Source organism: Caretta caretta, chromosome 4 (assembly GCF_965140235.1).
Source record: "Caretta caretta isolate rCarCar2 chromosome 4, rCarCar1.hap1, whole genome shotgun sequence".
In the NCBI taxonomy this organism is placed as follows: Eukaryota; Metazoa; Chordata; order Testudines; family Cheloniidae; genus Caretta; species Caretta caretta.
This window is the reverse complement of record NC_134209.1, coordinates 135,408,058-135,427,848: the sequence shown is the minus strand read 5'-3', so window position 1 is coordinate 135,427,848 and position 19,791 is coordinate 135,408,058. Positions and strand designations below refer to the sequence as shown.

At 41.2% G+C, this 19,791-nt stretch overlaps 1 protein-coding gene across 4 annotated transcripts in view; it reads left to right on the top strand.

Moving 5' to 3' along the window:
• Positions 1–19,791, top strand: part of NSD2 (nuclear receptor binding SET domain protein 2) — a 150,738-nt gene that overhangs the window by 119,928 nt on the left and 11,019 nt on the right. For all 4 annotated transcript variants that reach the window (XM_048849101.2, XM_048849102.2, XM_075128104.1 and 1 more), the window contains exons 17-22: positions 3,748–3,851; positions 7,202–7,471; positions 7,723–7,839; positions 14,526–14,667; positions 15,406–15,512; positions 18,627–18,831. In XM_048849101.2, coding sequence (XP_048705058.1) covers positions 3,748–3,851; positions 7,202–7,471; positions 7,723–7,839; positions 14,526–14,667; positions 15,406–15,512; positions 18,627–18,831 — 945 coding nt within the window. The remainder of the gene's footprint in view (positions 1–3,747; positions 3,852–7,201; positions 7,472–7,722; positions 7,840–14,525; positions 14,668–15,405; positions 15,513–18,626; positions 18,832–19,791) is intronic.

Sequence of the window (19,791 nt, the reverse complement as noted above, 5' to 3'; positions counted from 1 at the left end):
AAAACATATTGAGGGGAAGAGTATCCTGCCTTCTTGCAACCACAACCCAGAACATCCTCCCACTGGTACTGTCAGCATCATTGATCGAATAGGAGCCTATCATTTCATCAAGAAAAATCTGATACTACAGATGGGGTTTCTCCCCTAAGAGAAACAAGCCCAGTCGGAGGCCAAGGATAGTATTGGAACTATCCGCTTCATTCCAAATATGGCTACACAGGGGGCTTCTGGTACCCAATGCCTTGAGGCCTCCCCCTCTGGTTGAGCTTTCTGGTCTTACGGAAGCTTGTGAGATCCATACAGCAGGCACCCTGGATCTGTGCAGGAAGCACACCGACCCTCCGTTCCCAACTGATGCCAGTTGGCTCCATCAGAATTTGAAGAACAGATAGCTGAGCTGGACCCAACAGTTCTGATGGTTATGTTGTCCTCCTCACTGGATGAGGTGATTGCATCCTCATCTCCCTGTCCACCCAATGACCACAAGCAACCAGGAGTTGTTGCAGAGGTCCAGGACACACAATAGGCCCTACTGGACATCATCTGGCTCTTCAAGATTGGCCCTTCCAGTTAACCAAGCCACTTTGGAACCCACCAGATCAGTATGGCACACCCCTGCCTCTTGTCCCATACCCTGAAGAGAGCCTGGAAACAATATTTTGTGCCATCTAGTGGGGAAGAGTTTTTATTCATTCATCTGGTGCCCTACTCCTTAGTGGTGCAATTGGCTACAGAAAGGTCCAGGGTGCAGTACTCCAAGACTGCTCCATTAGACAAGGTCACTAAATGCCTCAGCCTTCTGGGTAGGAAAGTATTCTCTTTGGCTAGTCTCCAGTTCAGAGTTGCTAACTACCAGGTGGTGGTAACAAAATATGGTCTCCTAAATTATGTCAAATTTGCAGACTGTAAAGACAGACTTCATAAACTCCCATATGAATCCACATGTAAGAAGCTTCTTTTCTTTTTCTTCCTTTATGCCGCTTTTCCTGGTAAGGGTCGCGGTGGCAACGTGGAGAATAGGGTGGGCCAGACCCCCCTTTCTTCGGCAACAGGTTCAATTTGCTGGGACTAAGGGTGGTCCATTGTGCCTACAATGCATTCCTCCCACTCATCTGATCTTGTTATAGCCAGATGATGATGGACAACATAACTGTCTTCTGTGTAATCAAGCAGGGGAACAGAATACCTCCCCCTGTGTATAGACAGTCGACCTCTGGAATTAGTTAATCAGATATTACATCACTCTCTCACCAGCATACCGATATGGTCTCAGCAGACATTTTTCAACAGATCTCAAATGGGAGATTGACGATTCCTTTTTTAACGAGATGTTCAGCTCAGGGCATGGTATTCGGATGGACATCAGATGTACAGCATTCATGTTCAATAGTAGTTCAATCCAGTGTCAATCAGATCAGGAAGGAGTCTGCCAGGAAATATTATTGAGCCAAATGGGAAGCATTTCTCCTCCTTGGTCACAACATCATCAGTTGTTTCCAGAGTTCCCTACTATCCTAGTTTACTGATTGACCCTTAAGACATCAGGTCTCTTTATCAGTTCCCAATGGGTCAATCTGGCAGTAATCAGCGCTTTTCATCCTCCTATTGTGGTATCAGTGGATGTTACTTACCTGTAACTGGAGGTTTTTTGAGATGTGTGGTCTCTATCTGTATTCCATTACCCACGCGATAGCCAGATTTGCAGTAAGAAAAGGAAGTGGAGATGTGTCAGTCTGCATTGTCTAATTATACTCTGTTTGGAGCACAAAGAGAACTACTACTTGTGTGTGGACCAACGGATGCGGCTTAGTAAAAATTTATGGACTCAGGCACATGGAGTACATGTGTGCCTAGAGTGGAATACAGATGGGGAAACCATACATCTCAACCTCCCATTACAGGTAAGTAAACTCTAGTTTTCTTCACTTGCAGTGTAAAGAAAATTGTTTCAGCAGTCTTTGCATATTAGTCATCTGTGTAAATACCCATGTATGTTAGCTTTTGAATGTACAAGAATGCATTCTGTGAAAAACAGTTCAAGCTGGTTGGGTGGAGAAGATACAGTCTTGGGTACAAAATAAATTGTGTCATTTATAATAAATACCAGCATAAGCTTGGCACACCATCTGGAGTGGCTCACGACAGTGAGTGCCAGCCTCAGGGCAGACTGTCAAGCCCAGGGCAAAACCCCCAAACTGTTATATGTTCTGTAATTGAATTTCACCAACCCAGAAACAAGTGTGAAGTCCTAAAGTACTATAACACTCTTACCGTGGAGTCACAGACAGTCCCCTTGGGTATTCCAGTCTATCTTGCTACCCAGGAACGCTGGACCTTGCTTACACCAAAAATCATATCAATATTCAGGTTACTCCTAGTCCCAAAAGACTAGTCGCTTACCCTGTCAACTGTACTTCAGATCTCAAATCAAAGAAAATGCTTGTAGCCAATCCTATAATTAACTAAAGATTTATTAACTAGGAAAAATAAATGAGAGTTATTTACAAGTTTAAAACAGGTAAAGATATACACACACAAATGAAATACAGTCTCAGGTTCCAAAAGTTGGTCGCAGCTGCTATAATATACATGCTTTATATGTCCTTTAAGGCTAACCCAAGCTAAACGGCTGGGGACTCCTTGCTTGTGCTTAGAAATCCTTGCCCCTCAGAGTTCAAGCAGCGGATGACCACAAGTTTCTTCTGGTCAGGCATTTTTATTCCCCTCCCACAGAGTTAAGACTGACAGAACGCAAGCGTCTGAGCTGTCTTATCTTCATGTGAGTGGGAGGGCAATTGACATAGTCTTTATCCTTTTATGTTACACAATGGCTCATTTGATTTCAATGGACCCTCTTTTCCGCAGCCCCAGAACTTTACAGTAGTTAATGCTTCTTTCCTGTTTGGTGAGTTACAGAATTATAGAGATTTATAATGCGAACATTTGCTATTGCTCTATAACATTGGGTACAGATAAGTGAAACTAATATATGCGGCATCCTACGAGCATAAAGTCTAAACACATTCTTCTTACTCTGATATCTATTTGAACAATATTAACCAGACTGGTTTCCAGCTGTGCATTTGTTAGTGTTGATTGGGGCCTAGTGCCATGGCACGTCTGCCAGCATCACAAAGCTAAACCAAAATTTTACAACCACTACAATAAAATCCTTGTCCCAGATATCATACACTGATTAATCGTGTAAAATTCTCATGGTTCTAACTGCTCAAAGTCAATCCAAACTGGATCTTGAGGATCTCAGCTGTTTACCTCTAACCTGTATTCCACTTTGAATTTAAGATCATACTGTTTCTTCTGCTTGCAATGGAGGGTGCAGGACTTCTTCCGGAATGGATATCTTTATCTTTTAAATTGGATTGTACATTGTGGCTGCATAAAGAGACAAAGAACCATACTCTTACTGAAGCATCTCCATATCCCCAGCTTAGGAACAGAGTACTCATGTTTTACCTTTCCACTCAGCATTCCCAGTATGTCACTGAACTAACCCAGTTGTTTTTATTTCTTACTCTTTTATTTTAGCAATTCTTATAATATCTTTACTATAGAGAGGTGTTTCTATACAGATACTTAGATTTGTTTCTGTAGAAGGGGATTAAAGCGTCTAGAAGGAGAGGTAGAAGATACTATGGGATTAACGAAATAAAAAAACCAGGAGGGGCATGGCGGGCTACGGGGAATAATAGTCTGTCTACAAGTTCTAATGATATAACTGTTTTTTAGCCTTGCAAGAAGCTGAATCTCGATTTCGAGAAATAAAACTTCAGCGAGAAGCCAAAGAAACCCAAGAAAATGAACGTAAACCTCCACCGTACAAACACATAAAGGTAAGGTTTGAGGAACTCTGCTGTGGAGGAGAAAAAGGTGGACAAATTTTAAGTTGCAGAATTTATTTTGACATGTATGGATATTGAACTTAAAATAACTTTTAAAAAAATGCATTTCTCTTAATATTTGATCTCCAGCAGTGCCCTAGGGAATCTAGTCTAAATTGGACACAGTTCATGATAAACTCAGTGAAGGTCCAATCTTTGGACCAGAGGTGCAGATATCTTTGGAGAATGAAAGAAATAATTTGATCTGTCTTTGGGGAAAATAATATTGAAATGTTGGTGTGAGCAGCAGTGTTTTGTTTGGATTGGATGGGCAATGTGAGATGGGGATACCACAAAGGAGAAGGTTGCAGTTGAGGCAAGAGGTAACCATCAGGACTTGGAGAAGGATCTTGGTGATAAATTTAAAAGAGATGACTTTTCAAAATCTTGGAGAGGAGAAAGATGCAGGATTTAAGAAGAACTATGAAGGTGGGGAAAAGATGAATCTGACACTGAAGTTACAATCCTAAGTAGCTGAGAGGACAATGGCAGTGCCTACAATTAAGAGGAGGGAATGAGAAGAGAACTTAGGAGGAGGAATAAGCCTTTTTTCATCATGCTAAGTTTGAAATGATAGCAAGACATCTAGAAAAAGATTGAACACAGGAAGCGGTCACCATGAGAGATGCAGATTTGGGGGAAGTCAGAATGTAAATTATGAAGCTGAGGGAGCAGTTGTGCTTGCTCAGAAACAGAATTGAAAGCGTCTGGAATGTTTAAAGTAGGCATCTGAAAACAGAATTGGGGTTGCTAACTAGTAGTTGAAGAGAAGACACTGAAAGATTCAATGGAAAGGTAGGAGGAAAAGCAGAAGAGTATACAGTCACAAAAACCTGGGGAGAGAATGATCATCTCTGAGAAGCAACAGGTGGATTAAGGAAATGTACAGAGAAAAGATCTCATTATCTCATTCCTTGTGACCAAGTTTATGACCTTAGTGAAAACAGAAAAGGTCACTAACAAAGTGAATTTTATATTCAAAGATAAGAGCCTTCAGTTAACAGATGAAAAGGGTCGTATTGGTAACCTAAGGACAAAAACGACAGATCCTAAAGACAAGAACGAGAGATGGCAAAATATATCAAGGAACTCTATAGTGATGATAAGCCTGAAAAACCTCAGCTAGATGTGACTTAAGTAAGCCTGCCAGTAATGGATGATGAAATCATGTCATAAATAAAAAGACTTCTGAATGGAAAAGTGGTAGATTAGGATGGAATACTGATTGAATTTTTAAAAGCATAGGAGATACAAGCTTGAAAGGCCTGTCAAGAGGTAATGAAGAATGTTTATGACAGGAGAATTGCCAGAAAACTTTTTACAACCTCACTGTGTACAAATCCCAAAAAAGACCAACACTGTGGATTGTAAAGACTACAAAACAATCAGCCTAGCATCGCATGCTTCTAAGATACTTTTGTGAGTTGTTAAAGACCAAATACAAGGAAAGATTGGTAAGGAAATAAGTGAACAATAATAGTGTCAAATATGAAACGAGCACAATAAACACCATTATGAACTCTAAGCTCTTATTAGAAAGAGCCGTTGATGGGGAAAATAGTATATTACGTTTTATTGACTTCCAAAAAGCATCCGACAGAATCTACAACTACAAATTGCTCAGCATATTAAGATCTCTGAGATTGATGGATATGAGCACCAAATAATAAAACAATTGTACTTGAAGCAGAAGAGAAATATAATGGGAGATTAAAAAAATAAAAATTTGAGAGATCAAGAGGAGAAAATGTTGTTTCATGTCACTGACTTTATTCAACATTTATTGAGAATGTTTGATTAAATGAGTCAAAGAAACAAAAGGTATTAAGATGAATCGATAATGGGCGAATTGCATTTGCTGTGCAGATGACAGTGCTTTTGGCTGATTCTGATGAAGTTCATGAAGATTATATATGAATATGGTCTAGAGTTGAATGTGGACAAGACAAAAATATGGTGGTATACAAGGATACTGGGAAAATGTGCACACTTTCCAGTGAATGATGCAGCTGTACAGCAAGTGAAAAAATATTCCAATTTAGGAGGTGGCATTACAGACCATGAAAATAGGGATACTGAAATCAGCACCACAACAGTAAGACATTCTGGAAGAATAAACATCTGATGAGAAGGGACATAAATCTAAAGACTAAATTCCATCTCTCTTAAAAACTTAGATTTGACCTGTGTTAAATCACAGCTGTGAAACATGGGCATTCAAACAATTGATAATTTAAAAAACTACAATCCTTTGAATTATGGTGTTGTAGAATAATTCTGAAAATATCATGACTAGACAGCATAATCTGAGAAAAAGTACTGGAGATGATTGGAACTGAGCAAATGCTGGTCAGTGATCATATGAAAAGAGACAATTTAAAGAGCACGTTTTAGGAAATTTAGTGGTTGATGTATGTTTTATGGGCACTGGAAGGTAATGTTGTGACGGCAGAAGAAAAAGATGATCTTGGATGGACGATGTGGTATCCTGGGTGTATCAAAAGGACTATTCATTCACAAAGACATTAGAAGAGGACAATACAGAATGGGCTACCCTGGTTGGAAATCTCCAGAAATGGAGATGCTATCTAAGGCCTGGTCTGCGCTGGGGGGAGGGAGGAGGTCAGATCTAAGTTACACAACTTCAGCTACGTTATTCATGTAGCTGAAGTCGACATACTTAGACCTACTCACCGCGGTGACTTCACTGCTGCCGCTCCCCTGTCAACTCTGCCTGCTCCTCTCGCAGCGGTGGAGTACAGGAGTCGACTGGATAGCGCTTGGGGTCAATTTATCATGTCTAGACTAGACCTGATAAATCGACCCCAACTGGATCGATCGCTGTCTGTCAATCTGGCGGGTTGTATAGACATACTCTAAGAAGGAAAAACAGTTTCAATGGAGTGAAGAGTGAAAACTGGATTACTTGGGGGTGTTTCTAGACAACACGGTCAAAGAGCTCTGAGGCATTTGAGAAGGGTGTGATGGAGAAGAATTTGGATAAATAACTAGAGTCAGGAGGGTATTAGACCATGTTTGAATATAAGTGTAAGGGAATGGAAGAGAGGGAGTGAGAGAGGTCAGTAGCTAGGATGAAATGGGACAAGAGTTAGAGATGAATCAGAGGTATGACTAAGTCCAAGACTGATGATGGAGAGCATGTAATGGGTTGTGAGATGGGGAGGAGAGCTTGTACTGGATAAACTCGTATACTTGAATATATATTAACCTATAAATGTGGGTTTTTTTTTAATCTAACAAGTGTTTTAAAATAATATTTGAACTATTTTTGTTTTATTCAGGTGAACAAACCTTGTGGTAAAGTTCAGATTTATACTGCTGACATTTCTGAGATTCCCAAGTGCAACTGCAAACCCTCAGATGAAAATCCTTGTGGTTTTGATTCTGAGTGTCTAAACCGGATGCTGATGTATGAATGTCATCCACAAGTTTGTCCAGCTGGAGAACGGTGCCAAAATCAGTGCTTTACCAAACGCCATTACCCTGAGACAAAGATCATCAAAACTGATGGCAAAGGGTGGGGTCTGGTCGCTAAGAGGGACATAAAAAAGGTAGGAATCGTGACATTTCTCAGTTCCTGATTATACAAATTAATATTCCATAATTACTTTGGGGGACATTTTATGTTGCACATAAAAGAAAAACATTTCAATCTTTATCTTTGAAAGGAATTTATTTGCTCAATCATGAACATCAATATAAAAAGAGTACTCTTCATTCCACCCTAATGAAGCATTGGTAGCTTGTGACGCTGTTGGTGTGCTTGGTATGTTCTTACTAGTGACATTCTTCTATCCGTCAGGGAGAGTTTGTGAATGAATATGTTGGCGAACTAATCGATGAAGAGGAGTGTAGGGCAAGAATCAAATATGCACATGAAAATGACATCACTCATTTCTATATGCTCACTATTGATAAGGTACAGTATTCTACAATTTTTCTTATTTGAATGTAATTATAATTTTAATACACTTTTGACTTCCTTTCCTAAGAAAAACAGTATGGAAGATGATAGGCCAGAAGGGTTGACCTATCAATTATGCTTTGGTTTGTAGCCTCACACTCAAAATTCTTTTCACTTTGTGGATGTTTGCTTTATTCAACACTTAGAAAAGAGGTGATAAGCATTTCTGGAAATGTCTATAGAAGATTCTTGTCATTTTTACTTTCTTGCCTGCAGCAAAGCACAGCAAAAATAAGCATATACCCTTTTAAAGTCATAGGGGAAAATTTATACGTTTGTTAGATATTGTAAGTCTGTGAATTAAAAATTAAACAGGTCACTTGAAAGGGGAGGGAGGAATTGTAACTGGCAGGGTAGGTCAGGTTTTTTGGTCTTCTAATCTGAGTTTTCAGCCATTACCTTTGTCTCTGTTTGTTTAAAGCAGGGATCTGCAGAAAGACACCCAGAAACACCATGCTCTTCTGTAGAAGCTCTTTCCAGAAGTACTGTCTGCATATTGCTCACTTCCAATCATCTTCACTATGCATAGTACAGTTCTCTGTGTCTCTGCAGATGCTCTTACTTTGTCCTGTAGGATTTAGTTACTATCAAAGAAGTAGCTCATCACCTAATGAAGATTAAGCTATAACCATCCAGTTACTTTTCAGAGTAACGGCCGTGTTAGTCTGTATTTGCAAAAAGAAAAGGAGTACTTGTGGCACCTTAGAGACTAACCAATTTATTTGAGCATAAGCTTTCGTGAGCTACAGCTCACTTAAGGGGTAAAAATTGAACACATCACTACATAGTTTTAAATATCAATACTGGAAATTTGTAATTGACCCTTGATGTAGCCAACAGCCTGTAGTCATTAGAGTCAGTTTTTCATAGAATCATAAAATATCAGGGTTGGAAGGGACCTCAGGAGGTCATCTAGTCCAACCCCCTGCTCAAATCAGGACCAATCCCCAATTAAATCATCCCAGCCAGGCCTTTGTCAAGCGTGACCTTAAAAACTTCTAAGGAAGGAGATTCTACCACCTCCCTAGGTAACGCATTCCAGTGTTTCACCACCCTCCTAGTGAAAAAGTTTTCCTAATATCCAACCTAAACCTCCCCCACTGCAACTTGAGACCATTACTCCTTGTCCTGTCATCTTCTACCACTGAGAATAGTCTAGAACCATCCTCTTTGGAACCACCTCTCAGGTAGTTGAAAGCAGCTATCAAATCCCCCCTCATTCTTCTCTTCTGCAGACTAAACATTCCCAGTTCCCCCAGCCTCTCCTCATAAGTCATGTGTTCCAGACCCCTAATCATTTTTGTTCCCCTTCGCTGGACTCTCTCCAATTTATCCACATCCTTCTTGTAGTGTGGGGCCCAAAACTGGACACAGTACTCCAGATGAGGCCTCACCAATGTCGAATAGAGGGGAACGATCACGTCCCTCGATCTGCTTGCTATGCCCCTACTTATACATCCCAAAATGCCATTGGCCTTCTTGGCAACAAGGGCACACTGTTGACTCATATCCAGCTTCTCGTCCACTGTCACCCCTAGGTCCTTTTCCGCAGAACTACTGCCTAGCCATTCGGTCCCTAGTATGTAGCGGTGCATTGGATTCTTCGTCCTAAGTGCAAGACCCTGCACTTATCCTTATTGAACCTCATCCGATTTCTTTTGGCCCAATCCTCCAATTTGTCTAGGTCCCTCTGTATCCTATCTGTACCTGCTACCGTATCTACCACTCCGCCTAGTTTAGTATCATCCGCAAATTTGCTGAGAGTGCAATCCACACCATCCTCCAGATCATTTATGAAGATATTGAACAAAACCGGCCCCAGGACCGACCCTTGGGGCACTCCACTTGATACCGGCTGCCAACTAGACATGGAGCCATTGATCACTACCTGTTGAGCCTGACAATCTAGCCAACTTTCTACCCACCTTATAGTGCATTCATCCAGCCCATACTTCAACTTGCTGACAAGAATACTGTGGGAGACTGTGTCAAAAGCTTTGCTAAAGTCAAGAAACAAGACATCCACTGCTTTCCCTTCATCCACAGAACCAGTAATCTCATCATAGAAGGCAATTAGATTAGTCAGGCATGACCTTTCCTTGGTGAATCCATGCTGACTGTTCCTGATCACTTTCCTCTCATGTAAGTGCTTCAGGATAGATTCCTTGAGGACCTGCTCCATGATTTTTCCGGGGACTGAGGTGAGGCTGACTGGCCTGTAGTTCCCAGGATCCTCCTCCTTCCCTTTTTTAAAGATTGGCACTACATTAGCCTTTTTCCAGTCATCCGGGACTTCCCCCATTCGCCACGAGTTTTCAAAGATAATGGCCAATGGCTCTGTAATCACAGCCGCCGATTCCTTTAGCACTCTCGGATGCAACTCGTCTGGCCCCATGGACTTGTGCACGTCCAGCTTTTCTAAATAGTCCCTAACCACCTCTTTCTCCACAGAGGGCTGGCCACCTACTCCCCATGCTGTATTGCCCAGCGCAGCAGTCTGGGAGCTGACCTTGTTCGTGAAGACAGAGGCAAAAAAAGCATTGAGTACATTAGCTTTTTCCACATCCTCTGTCACTAGGTTTCCTCCCTCATTCAGTAAGGGGCCCACGCTTTCCTTGGCTTTCTTCTTGTTGCCAACATACCTGAAGAAACCCTTCTTGTTACTCTTAACATCTCTTGCTAGCTGCAGCTCCAGGTGTGATTTGGCCCTCCTGATTTCATTCCTACATGCCCGAGCAATATTTTTATACTCTTCCCTGGTCATTTGTCCAATCTTCCACTTCTTGTAAGCTTCTTTTTTATGTTTAAGATCCGCAAGGATTTCACCGTTAAGCCAAGCTGGTCGCCTGCCATATTTACTATTCTTTCGACACATCGGGATGGTTTGTCCCTGTAACCTCAATAGGGATTCCTTGAAATACAGCCAGCTCTCCTGGACTCCTTTCCCCCTCATGTTATTCCCCCAGGGGATCCTACCCATCAGTTCCCTGAGGGAGTCAAAGTCTGCTTTCCTGAAGTCCAGGGTCCGTATTCTGCTGCTTACCTTTCTTCCCTGTGTCAGGATCCTGAACTCGACCAACTCATGGTCACTGCCTCCCAGATTCCCAACCACTTTTGCTTCCCCTACTAATTCTTCCTGGTTTGTGAGCAGCAGGTCAAGAAAAGCTCCCTCCCTAGTTGGCTCCTCCAGCACTTGCACCAGGAAATTGTCCCCTACATTTTCCAAAAACTTCCTGGATTGTCTATGCACCGCTGTAGTGCTCTCCCAGTAGATATCAGGATGATTAAAGTCGCCCATGAGAACCAGGGCGTGCGATCTAGTAGCTTCTGCGAGTTGCCGGAAGAAAGCCTCATCCACCTCATCCCCCTGGTCCGGTGGTCTATAGCAGACTCCCACCACTACATCACTCTTGTTGCTCACACTTCTAAACTTAATCCAGAGACACTCAGGTTTTTCTGCAGTTTCATACCGGAGCTCTGAACAGTCGTACTGCTCCCTTACATACAGTGCTACTCCCCCACCTTTTCTGCCCTGCCTGTCCTTCCTGAACAGTTTATAACCATCCATGACAGTACTCCAGTCATGTGAGTTATCCTACCAAGTCTCTGTTGTTCCAATCACGTCATAAGTCCTTGACATCACCAGGACCTCCAGTTCTCCCTGCTTGTTTCCAAGGCTTTGTGCATTTGTATATAGGCACTTGAGATAACCTGCTGATCGCCCCTCATTCTCAGTATGAGGTAGGAGCCCTCCCCTCACAGACGTTCCTGCCTGTGCTTCCTCCCGGTATCCCGCTTGCCCACTTACCTCAGGGCTTTGGTCTCCTTCCCCTGGTGAACCTAGTTTAAAGCTCTCCTCACTAGGTTAGCCAGCCTGCTCGCAAAGATGCTCTTCCCTCTCTTCGTTAGGTGGAGCCCATCTCTGCCCAGCACTCCTCCTTCATGGAACACCATCTTGTGGTCAAAGAATCCAAAGCCTTCTCTCCAACACCACCTGCGTAGCCATTCGTTGACTTCCACGATTCGACGGTCCCTACCCCGGCCTTTTCCTTCCACGGGAGGATGGACGAGAACACCACTTGCGCCTCAGATTCCTTTATCCTTCTTCCCAGAGCCACGTAGTCCGCAGTGATCCGCTCAAGGTCATTCTTGGCAATGTCATTGGTGCCCATGTGGAGAAGCAGGAAGGGGTAGCGATCCGAGGGCTTGATGAATCTCGGCAGTCTCTCCGTCACATCGCGAATCTTAGCCCCTGGCAAGCAGCAGACTTCTCTGTTTTCCCAGTCAGGGCGGCAGATATATGACTCAGTCCCCCTGAGGAGTGAGTCCCCAACCACCACCACCCGCCTCCTTCTCTTGGGAGTGGTGGTCGTGGAACCCCCAACCTCAGGACAGCACATCTCATGTCTTCCAACCAGCGGAGTCTCCTTCTGCTTTCTCCCCCCAGACGTATCATCTGGTCCACTCTCTGCAATGGTACCTGTGGAGAGAACATGAAAACGGTTACTTACCTGTGTCTGCATTGCTGGTACCTGGACATTCCCCCTTCTTCTTCTGGAGGTCACATGTTGCCAAGCTTCTTCACTGGCCTCTTGGCTCCACTCTGCAACCTGCTCTAAATCTTTAGAGCTTTGTGCCCGTAGAAGCATATCCTGACTTTTGTCCAGAAAATCCTCGGATTCTCGTATTCAATGCAGGGTCGATATCTGCTGCTCCAGACCTTCGATCTTCTCTTCCAATATGGATACTAGCATGCACTTTGTACAGAGAAAGTCGCTTCTGTCCTGTGGAAGAAAGACAAATATGGCACATCCTGTGCAGGTAACAACAGCTGAACCCCCGCCCTCCATATCACCTTCCTACTATGAGCTTCCTCAGAGAAGCTGACAAGATGTAAGCCTCACTGGGCTCAACCCAGGCGAACTCGAAGGCAAACTCCTGCTGTGTGCTGCTCTGCTGTTCCCCGCCGCTCAGCTGGTTCGCGGAGCTCTGGCTATTTTTAAACAGCCAGGCTTCCCTGAAACAAACAAACAGATACCCCCAATACCTGCCCCCTGCAGGCTACCACCTAATCAGGCACTCACTCAGGCTTTCAAACTGCCCTCCCAGCAAACACACACTCGGATACTCACTCAGCAAACATGCACTCGGATACTCACCAATCCCAGGCAAACTCCTGCTGTGTGCTGCTCAGCTGGTTCGCCACTGCTTCAAAAATATCCATACATTTGCGTGCCCAGCATGTGCATGCAGATGTGATAACTGTATGCAAATGACCAGTTAAGCCTGTAACTGGCCATTTGCCGACAAAGTTATTAGATTTACACACACACAGGCAGAATAATTACACACATGCAATATAAACTGGCCCTAAATTACAAGGATGACGTTTTAATAACGTCTTTTAAATACTTTCCTTTTCTGATATGTTGCTTTTGAAATAACAGCAGAATGCAACAAATTAGTAAGTAATTTTGCCTCCCAACTCAGTAAAGTGTAACATAGTCTTCGTCCGCTGCCCAGCTTCAAAAAATTAAGAACTCTGAATCTATTATTCCTGTCTTAAACTATTGTTCTACCTGAAAGATATAATGGTACTGTGTTTTTCACATAAGTTTTTGGTGGGTCTGATCTCATAGGATGCCAAAAGACTTACCTAAATATAGAGGACTCTTAAACAGCTCTTCAAGGAGTCATGTTTTCAAAACTATTTTGGGCTACTTTCATTATTTCATTTTTTTATTGTATGTGGTGTCTTTGGGGTTGTGGAAATTAAAAGACCACTGGGTGTAAGGATGCAGTTGCTTAAAGACAGGTTTCAGAGTAGCAGCCGTGTTAGTCTGTGTCCACAAAAAGAACAGGAGTACTTGTGGCATCTTAGAAACTAACAAATTTATTAGAGCATAAGCTTTCATGGGCTATAGCCCACTTCATCGGATGCATAGAATGGAACATATAGTAAGAAGATAGATAGATAGATATACACACACGCATACAGAGAAGGTGGAAGTTGCATATCTATCTATCTATCTACTTACTATATGTTCCATTCTATGCATCCGATAAAGTGGTCTGTAGCCCACGAAAGCTTATGCTCTAATAAATTTGTTAGTCTCTAAGGTGCCACAAGTCCTCCTGTTCTTTTTGCACTTGCTTAAAGACAATTTACTAAACATTTTTTTTGGCTTGAACAAGGATAATTTTTTTTTAAGAAGTCTGTGAGGAACTTGTAATGCCTGCAAACAAGTGGTTAATTGACAAATACTATTTAATACGGTATTTTCAAAACATAAGTGTTTCAAATATAGAGTTAAAAGTAAACTGATTAATTTGTGTTTTTATTTTTTGAAGCTTTTACCTGTATAAATCAGCATGCTCACAAGCAAATCTATCCTGCTATGTGACTGTGATAGATGTTGGAAAAATGTGAGCAAGATCATGAGTATTGCTTTGGGAGTGTCTCATTCCAGTTTATGAGAGACACAACAGTTTTCAGTACAACATGTAAAGTTGAAATGTTTGCATGCTTTTGGGTGAAAAGAGCATTCATATCCTTCAAAAATTACATGAACACTTTAAAATAACTTATGTAATTTCTTCTGATGAATAAAATTTTCATCTTATTACTCTTTAATTTCCAGGACCGTATTATTGATGCTGGCCCCAAAGGAAACTATTCTCGTTTTATGAATCACAGCTGCCAACCAAATTGTGAGACTCTAAAATGGACAGTGAATGGAGACACTCGTGTAGGCCTGTTTGCTGTGTGTGATATTCCTGCTGGTGTGTAGGCTTGTGTTTTAATACATGAAGTTTAAACCTACTGCTACATAAATCTTTGTTGAATTTCTGTCAAATGAGACTTGATGTGAGACAGTTATGGTTTGATTTAACTGATTAAATTCAGAACAAGTGTTCTTCAGGGAGCTCAGTTTGTTTTCTTTTCGTAGAAAAGAGAATGTGGATTCATTCGTTTCCTTTAGTAAGCTCATCCTTATTGCGCCTTAGACAACCCTAGAAAAGGATGCTTTTTATTATTGCTTATTATTTGTATCATGGTAGCTCCTACAAGCCCCATTTAGTATTGGGGTCCCACTGTGCTGTGCTCTTTTACCAATACATAGCAAAAGATGGTCCTTGTCTTAAAAATAATTTTGTTCTTTGAGATGAGATTTAGCATGTGGGTGTAACAATCAGAGTGGGGAAGGGAGGATGTAACAAACAGTAATAAAAACATGTTTACATAGGCCAGCTGTGTGCACACCTGGATGGTTTCACATCAGTTTATATAAAATGTATAATTGAATAAGATAAATATTAGAAGTCTGTACTGGACGTCTACCTAGTCATTATCAATGTTTGTGAACTATACAGAGGGAAAATCTGATCAGAGACCAGACACTAAAATGGGAGAAGCAGAGTAGAACATTTACTTGTGGATTAACTGTTGATGTATTTTGTTGTTCTGTATTTCTCATTTATTAAAGGGAAATGATAAACATTCTCTTATCTTTTGTTCAGGGACAGAGCTGACTTTTAACTACAACCTTGACTGTCTGGGCAATGAAAAAACTGTCTGTAAATGTGGTGCCCCAAACTGCAGTGGATTTCTTGGGGATAGACCAAAGGTATGTAAAGTGTAGTCTGAATTTAAAAGTATCATCCTTCAAAACTAAAACTAAGTTAAAAATATTGTAAGTATTCAAAAATGCATGTGGCAGTATGTATGTTTTAGTATATGGGAGTTGGAGGGGGGTTATGTAGTATGAAAACTTTAGCAAATAAAGTAACATCCTCTAAAAACGATCAGAGATCTGCTCCTGAAATCCATAGCAATTGCTATGTGGGAAATAGTACCATATATCCCTCCCTCTTTCTGAGGGGTGTGTGTGTATACGTGTATGTACATTATGCTGTCCACTTCCTTCGTGGGAAGGTGTGAACATTATGTTGCCATCAGATTTTTCTATGCAGAGGTTCAGTGGGACTGGTGTGGTTTCTGCTGCTGCTTGCCTCCCCTTTGAGGGGTGCTGAAGACATATCCCTACCAGGAAAAGACTGAAGATTTTGTCATTGGATAAAATAACCTCTCCCTCTGTCGTCTCTTTTATCCCCACATATCTTAAAATATGTGAACGGGAACTGATTTCCTGAGGGAATTTCCTCAAAACTTTCTAAGCACCCTGAAATTTCTTCAGGAGACATCCCCTTAGTAAAACTTAACTTCTCTCTATGTAGAAGTGGGGAGAAGCTGAGTTGGCTCAGCTATTAGGGGAGAGGCATTGATAGACCAACTGTCATTAGATCCTGAAATCAAGTGGAAAACATAGGTAGGAGGAGGCACAGCGAATAGCCTTCCACTGTTGCATGTCTCCTTTAGAGTGTGGCAGAAAGGAAAGGATGTTAGAAGCAGTCAGAAATTGAGCTGAGAGCTCAGGCTATTGGTGATTGAGGAACTGGCAAGAGCACTGTGAGTGGAGGGGGAGAAGATGCTGACTTTTTTTTCTTTTTTTAAAATCACTGCAACAAGCTTCCCACGTCAGTTTCACATTTTGAAATGTATCTTCATAAAGAAAAAACAATAGACTTTCTTTCTTAAAATGGAAGTTTAGGTCTCCAATAGTTGCTTGGCCCCTTTTTAAAGTCCACCATAGCCCAACAGGCTATTCCGACATAGTTTACCAGTACTTCCTCCTCTGAAAATTATAATTTTGTGCACTAGATTTCTCAAAGTTATTTCAGTAAAAGCCCATATGAATTTTTCTGAACGAGCAGTTTTGAAGTATTTGAAATGTAACTGACATCTGTGTTTTTTCTATACTATATACAGGAATGGCATCTTAATCACCTCAAATTTGGTCAAAAATTGTAATCTGTCACAGGCCAAATGCAAAAATGAAGTGAAAATAACCTGTATTGCAGTTTTTAGGGGGAAATGGCAGAGGAAAGGAAAATCAAGCTCCTAAAGGAAAGAAAGTTTTAACCTTAACTATGGAGAGGCTACTGTCTAATATTTGGTCCTTGATATTGCTCAATGCTAGACGTTTCAGAGGGAGGATGTAAAACCTCCACAGTGCCCCTAGTTATACATTTTTAGAAGAGTTTTTTCACTCCAGCTTGTGATCAGCTCACACACAGAACCCTGCAGAAATTAAACATCATGGGTCAGTTTTGGCAAGGTTTCTGGTTTGCTTGGTAAGGTGGGCTTATTTGAACATGTTTTAGTGCAGCCAAATGCGAGGTTATATGTACAGCCAGGATCAAAATATGTAAGTCGCTCATGGGAGATAACCATCTGAACATGGGCTCTCAGTGTGATGCTATGACTGACCACAAATTTGATCCTTGGATGTATAACCTGGGGAATATCCAGTAGAGATACAGTATTACCTCTGTGTACAACATCAGTGAGACCATGGAATAATGTGTCAATTTCTGGTGTCCTCTCTTCAAAAACATTTTGAAAAACTGGAAGAGGATCAGGAAAGAACTGTAAGAGTGATCTGAGGTCTGGAAAATCTACTCTACAGTGAGAGACTAAACTAAGCTTGGTCTATTTAGTTTATTAAAGAGAAGATTTATAGGCGACTTGATCATAATCTGAGTGGAGGAGATTCCTAATAATAGAGGAGCCTTTAAGCTAAAGGCATAACAAGATTCAGTGGCTGGAAGTTGATGCTACATACATTCATATTGGAAATAAAGTACAAATTTTTAACAGTGATAATAATAAACCATTGAGACAACACCATTGAGACAACACATCTTGGAATGTGGGGGATTACTATCCCTTGAAGTCTTTAAATAAGATGGGATGTCTTTCTAAAAGATATATGCTCTAGCTCAACCAGACATTAATGGGCTTGATGCAGGAAGTACTGGATGAGTTTATGTGACCTAGATTTAGCAGATCAGATTATAAAATTGACCATTTTTCCTTTAAAATCTGAGACTGTTGTAACTTTTTTTTTTATAGCTATCATAACTGCAGATGTTCTCCTTAATTCAAGTGACTGTCTAAAAATATTTTTATGCAACATACAATTAGCTGGCAAACTCACTGGCTATGTTTCTAGGCTATTGCAGCAAATATATAAGAAAGTTTTGAATTTTTTTAAATCCATTTTATTTTTGTTGCCTTTTTAATATTGAGTGCTCCTCTTGATCTTATAACGTGGAAAGGATTATGTAGGAATACCCACTTAATTTCTCGATATCATTTATTTTATATGCTGCCACTCTTCTGCTTTGTAAAATATAGTTCTAACATTTTTTTCTATGTATTCTTTTGGTACTGCTAGAAAAACTTGACAGCCCCAGAGACTGAAGTCCTCTATCTACCAAACATGCACACATGGGTGGCAGTAGGGCAGGCTTCTTCATAGTGTCCTACTAATGCATTGTCTCAGCTTTGACTTTGCAAGGACATCATCTCGCAATAAGAGGGTATCCCAGTAGTGAATCAAACCTTGGCCTCCCTGTTGTGACTACCCATGAGGAAGTCTGTTAATGCCAACATATGGGAACTGGGAGCCCAAACTGTCTTAATCTCTTCTAGCACAGAAACCTTGCATGCTGCAATCATCCTTCTTTCCCTTCTCTGGCCCTTTCTAGTACTGCAACTTAATTTTTTAAAGATCAAGTGACCAGATCTGTTTACCTTTTTAAAATGTTTCTTTCTGAGTTATTTCCAAATATTTTTTCAAAATTGGGATCTAAAAACTTGTAATTTCCTTCTTTAGAATTCTTCCACTAATTCTTCAGAGGAAAAAGGCAAAAAGACCAAAAAAAGAACTCGGAGACGTAAAACAAAAAGTGAGGGAAAGAAAGAGTCTGAAGATGACTGTTTCCGTTGTGGGGATGGAGGTCAACTTGTATTGTGTGATAGGAAATCCTGTACTAAGGCATACCATCTCTCCTGTCTTGACTTGGTGAAACGTCCTTTTGGTGAGTAAAGCATTTGTGAAGGGTGGGGAAGGAAGGAAGCTATATATAGTAAACTACTGTATTGAAATATGTCTAATACAAGGCTTGCAAAAATATTCATTTATACACTGCACCTTTTCAGGACTGGTCCCTGTTCCGAAATCAAGGGCTTTTTGTTGTTATAGTGAGTGCTATATTTGTAAATGGGGTAGGAGTCCTTCCTGAAGATGAAGATCTAGTAGTACTCTCTCTCATGCCTTTCTGGGAAAATTACCTTTAGTTTAAAGAACCCAGGCAGTGGCACTCATGTCACTCAGTTAGGCCAGGGTTCTGCTGTCACACAGATAGTGAAATCATCCTCAGAAGAACTCATAAACTCAGATAGTTCAAAGATGCATATGCTAAAGGAAAAGCAGCAGCATCTGGGCTGAGGTAAGTACAAGGACTTTTGGAGTGCTGGGTCTCAAGTTCTGTTTCAAATGTGGTTGAGTGAGGTCTGTTACAGATATCTGGTCCCAGAACTGAACCTGCTACGTGAAACATGAAAAGGAGAAGCAAGCAAAGCCTGTCTATTCAAAGCCAAGTAAAATTATGATCAAGCCAATCTCCCAGAGCACGAGGGGTTGGGTGAACATGGAGTTGGTGATGTGGGAACTCTGCCTGTGACCAAAGCTTGGAATGAAGGGACCAGTTGTACCAGAAGACAATTGGTGCCAAGACACCACAAATACCAGTTGCTGAAAATGTTAACACTAAGGATGGTCTAAATCTATTCAGTATCTTGGTTCAGAGGAGGGTCATTTCATGGTTTTACCTTAACTCCAAGGAAGAAAAATACCCTTGAACTCAGTAGACCTACTGTCTGCACTCATTGTTTCTAAGGATATGTCTACACTACGAAAATAGGTCGATTTTATAGAAGTCCATTTTTAGAAATCGATTTTATACAGTCGATTGTGTATGTCCACACTAAGCGCATTA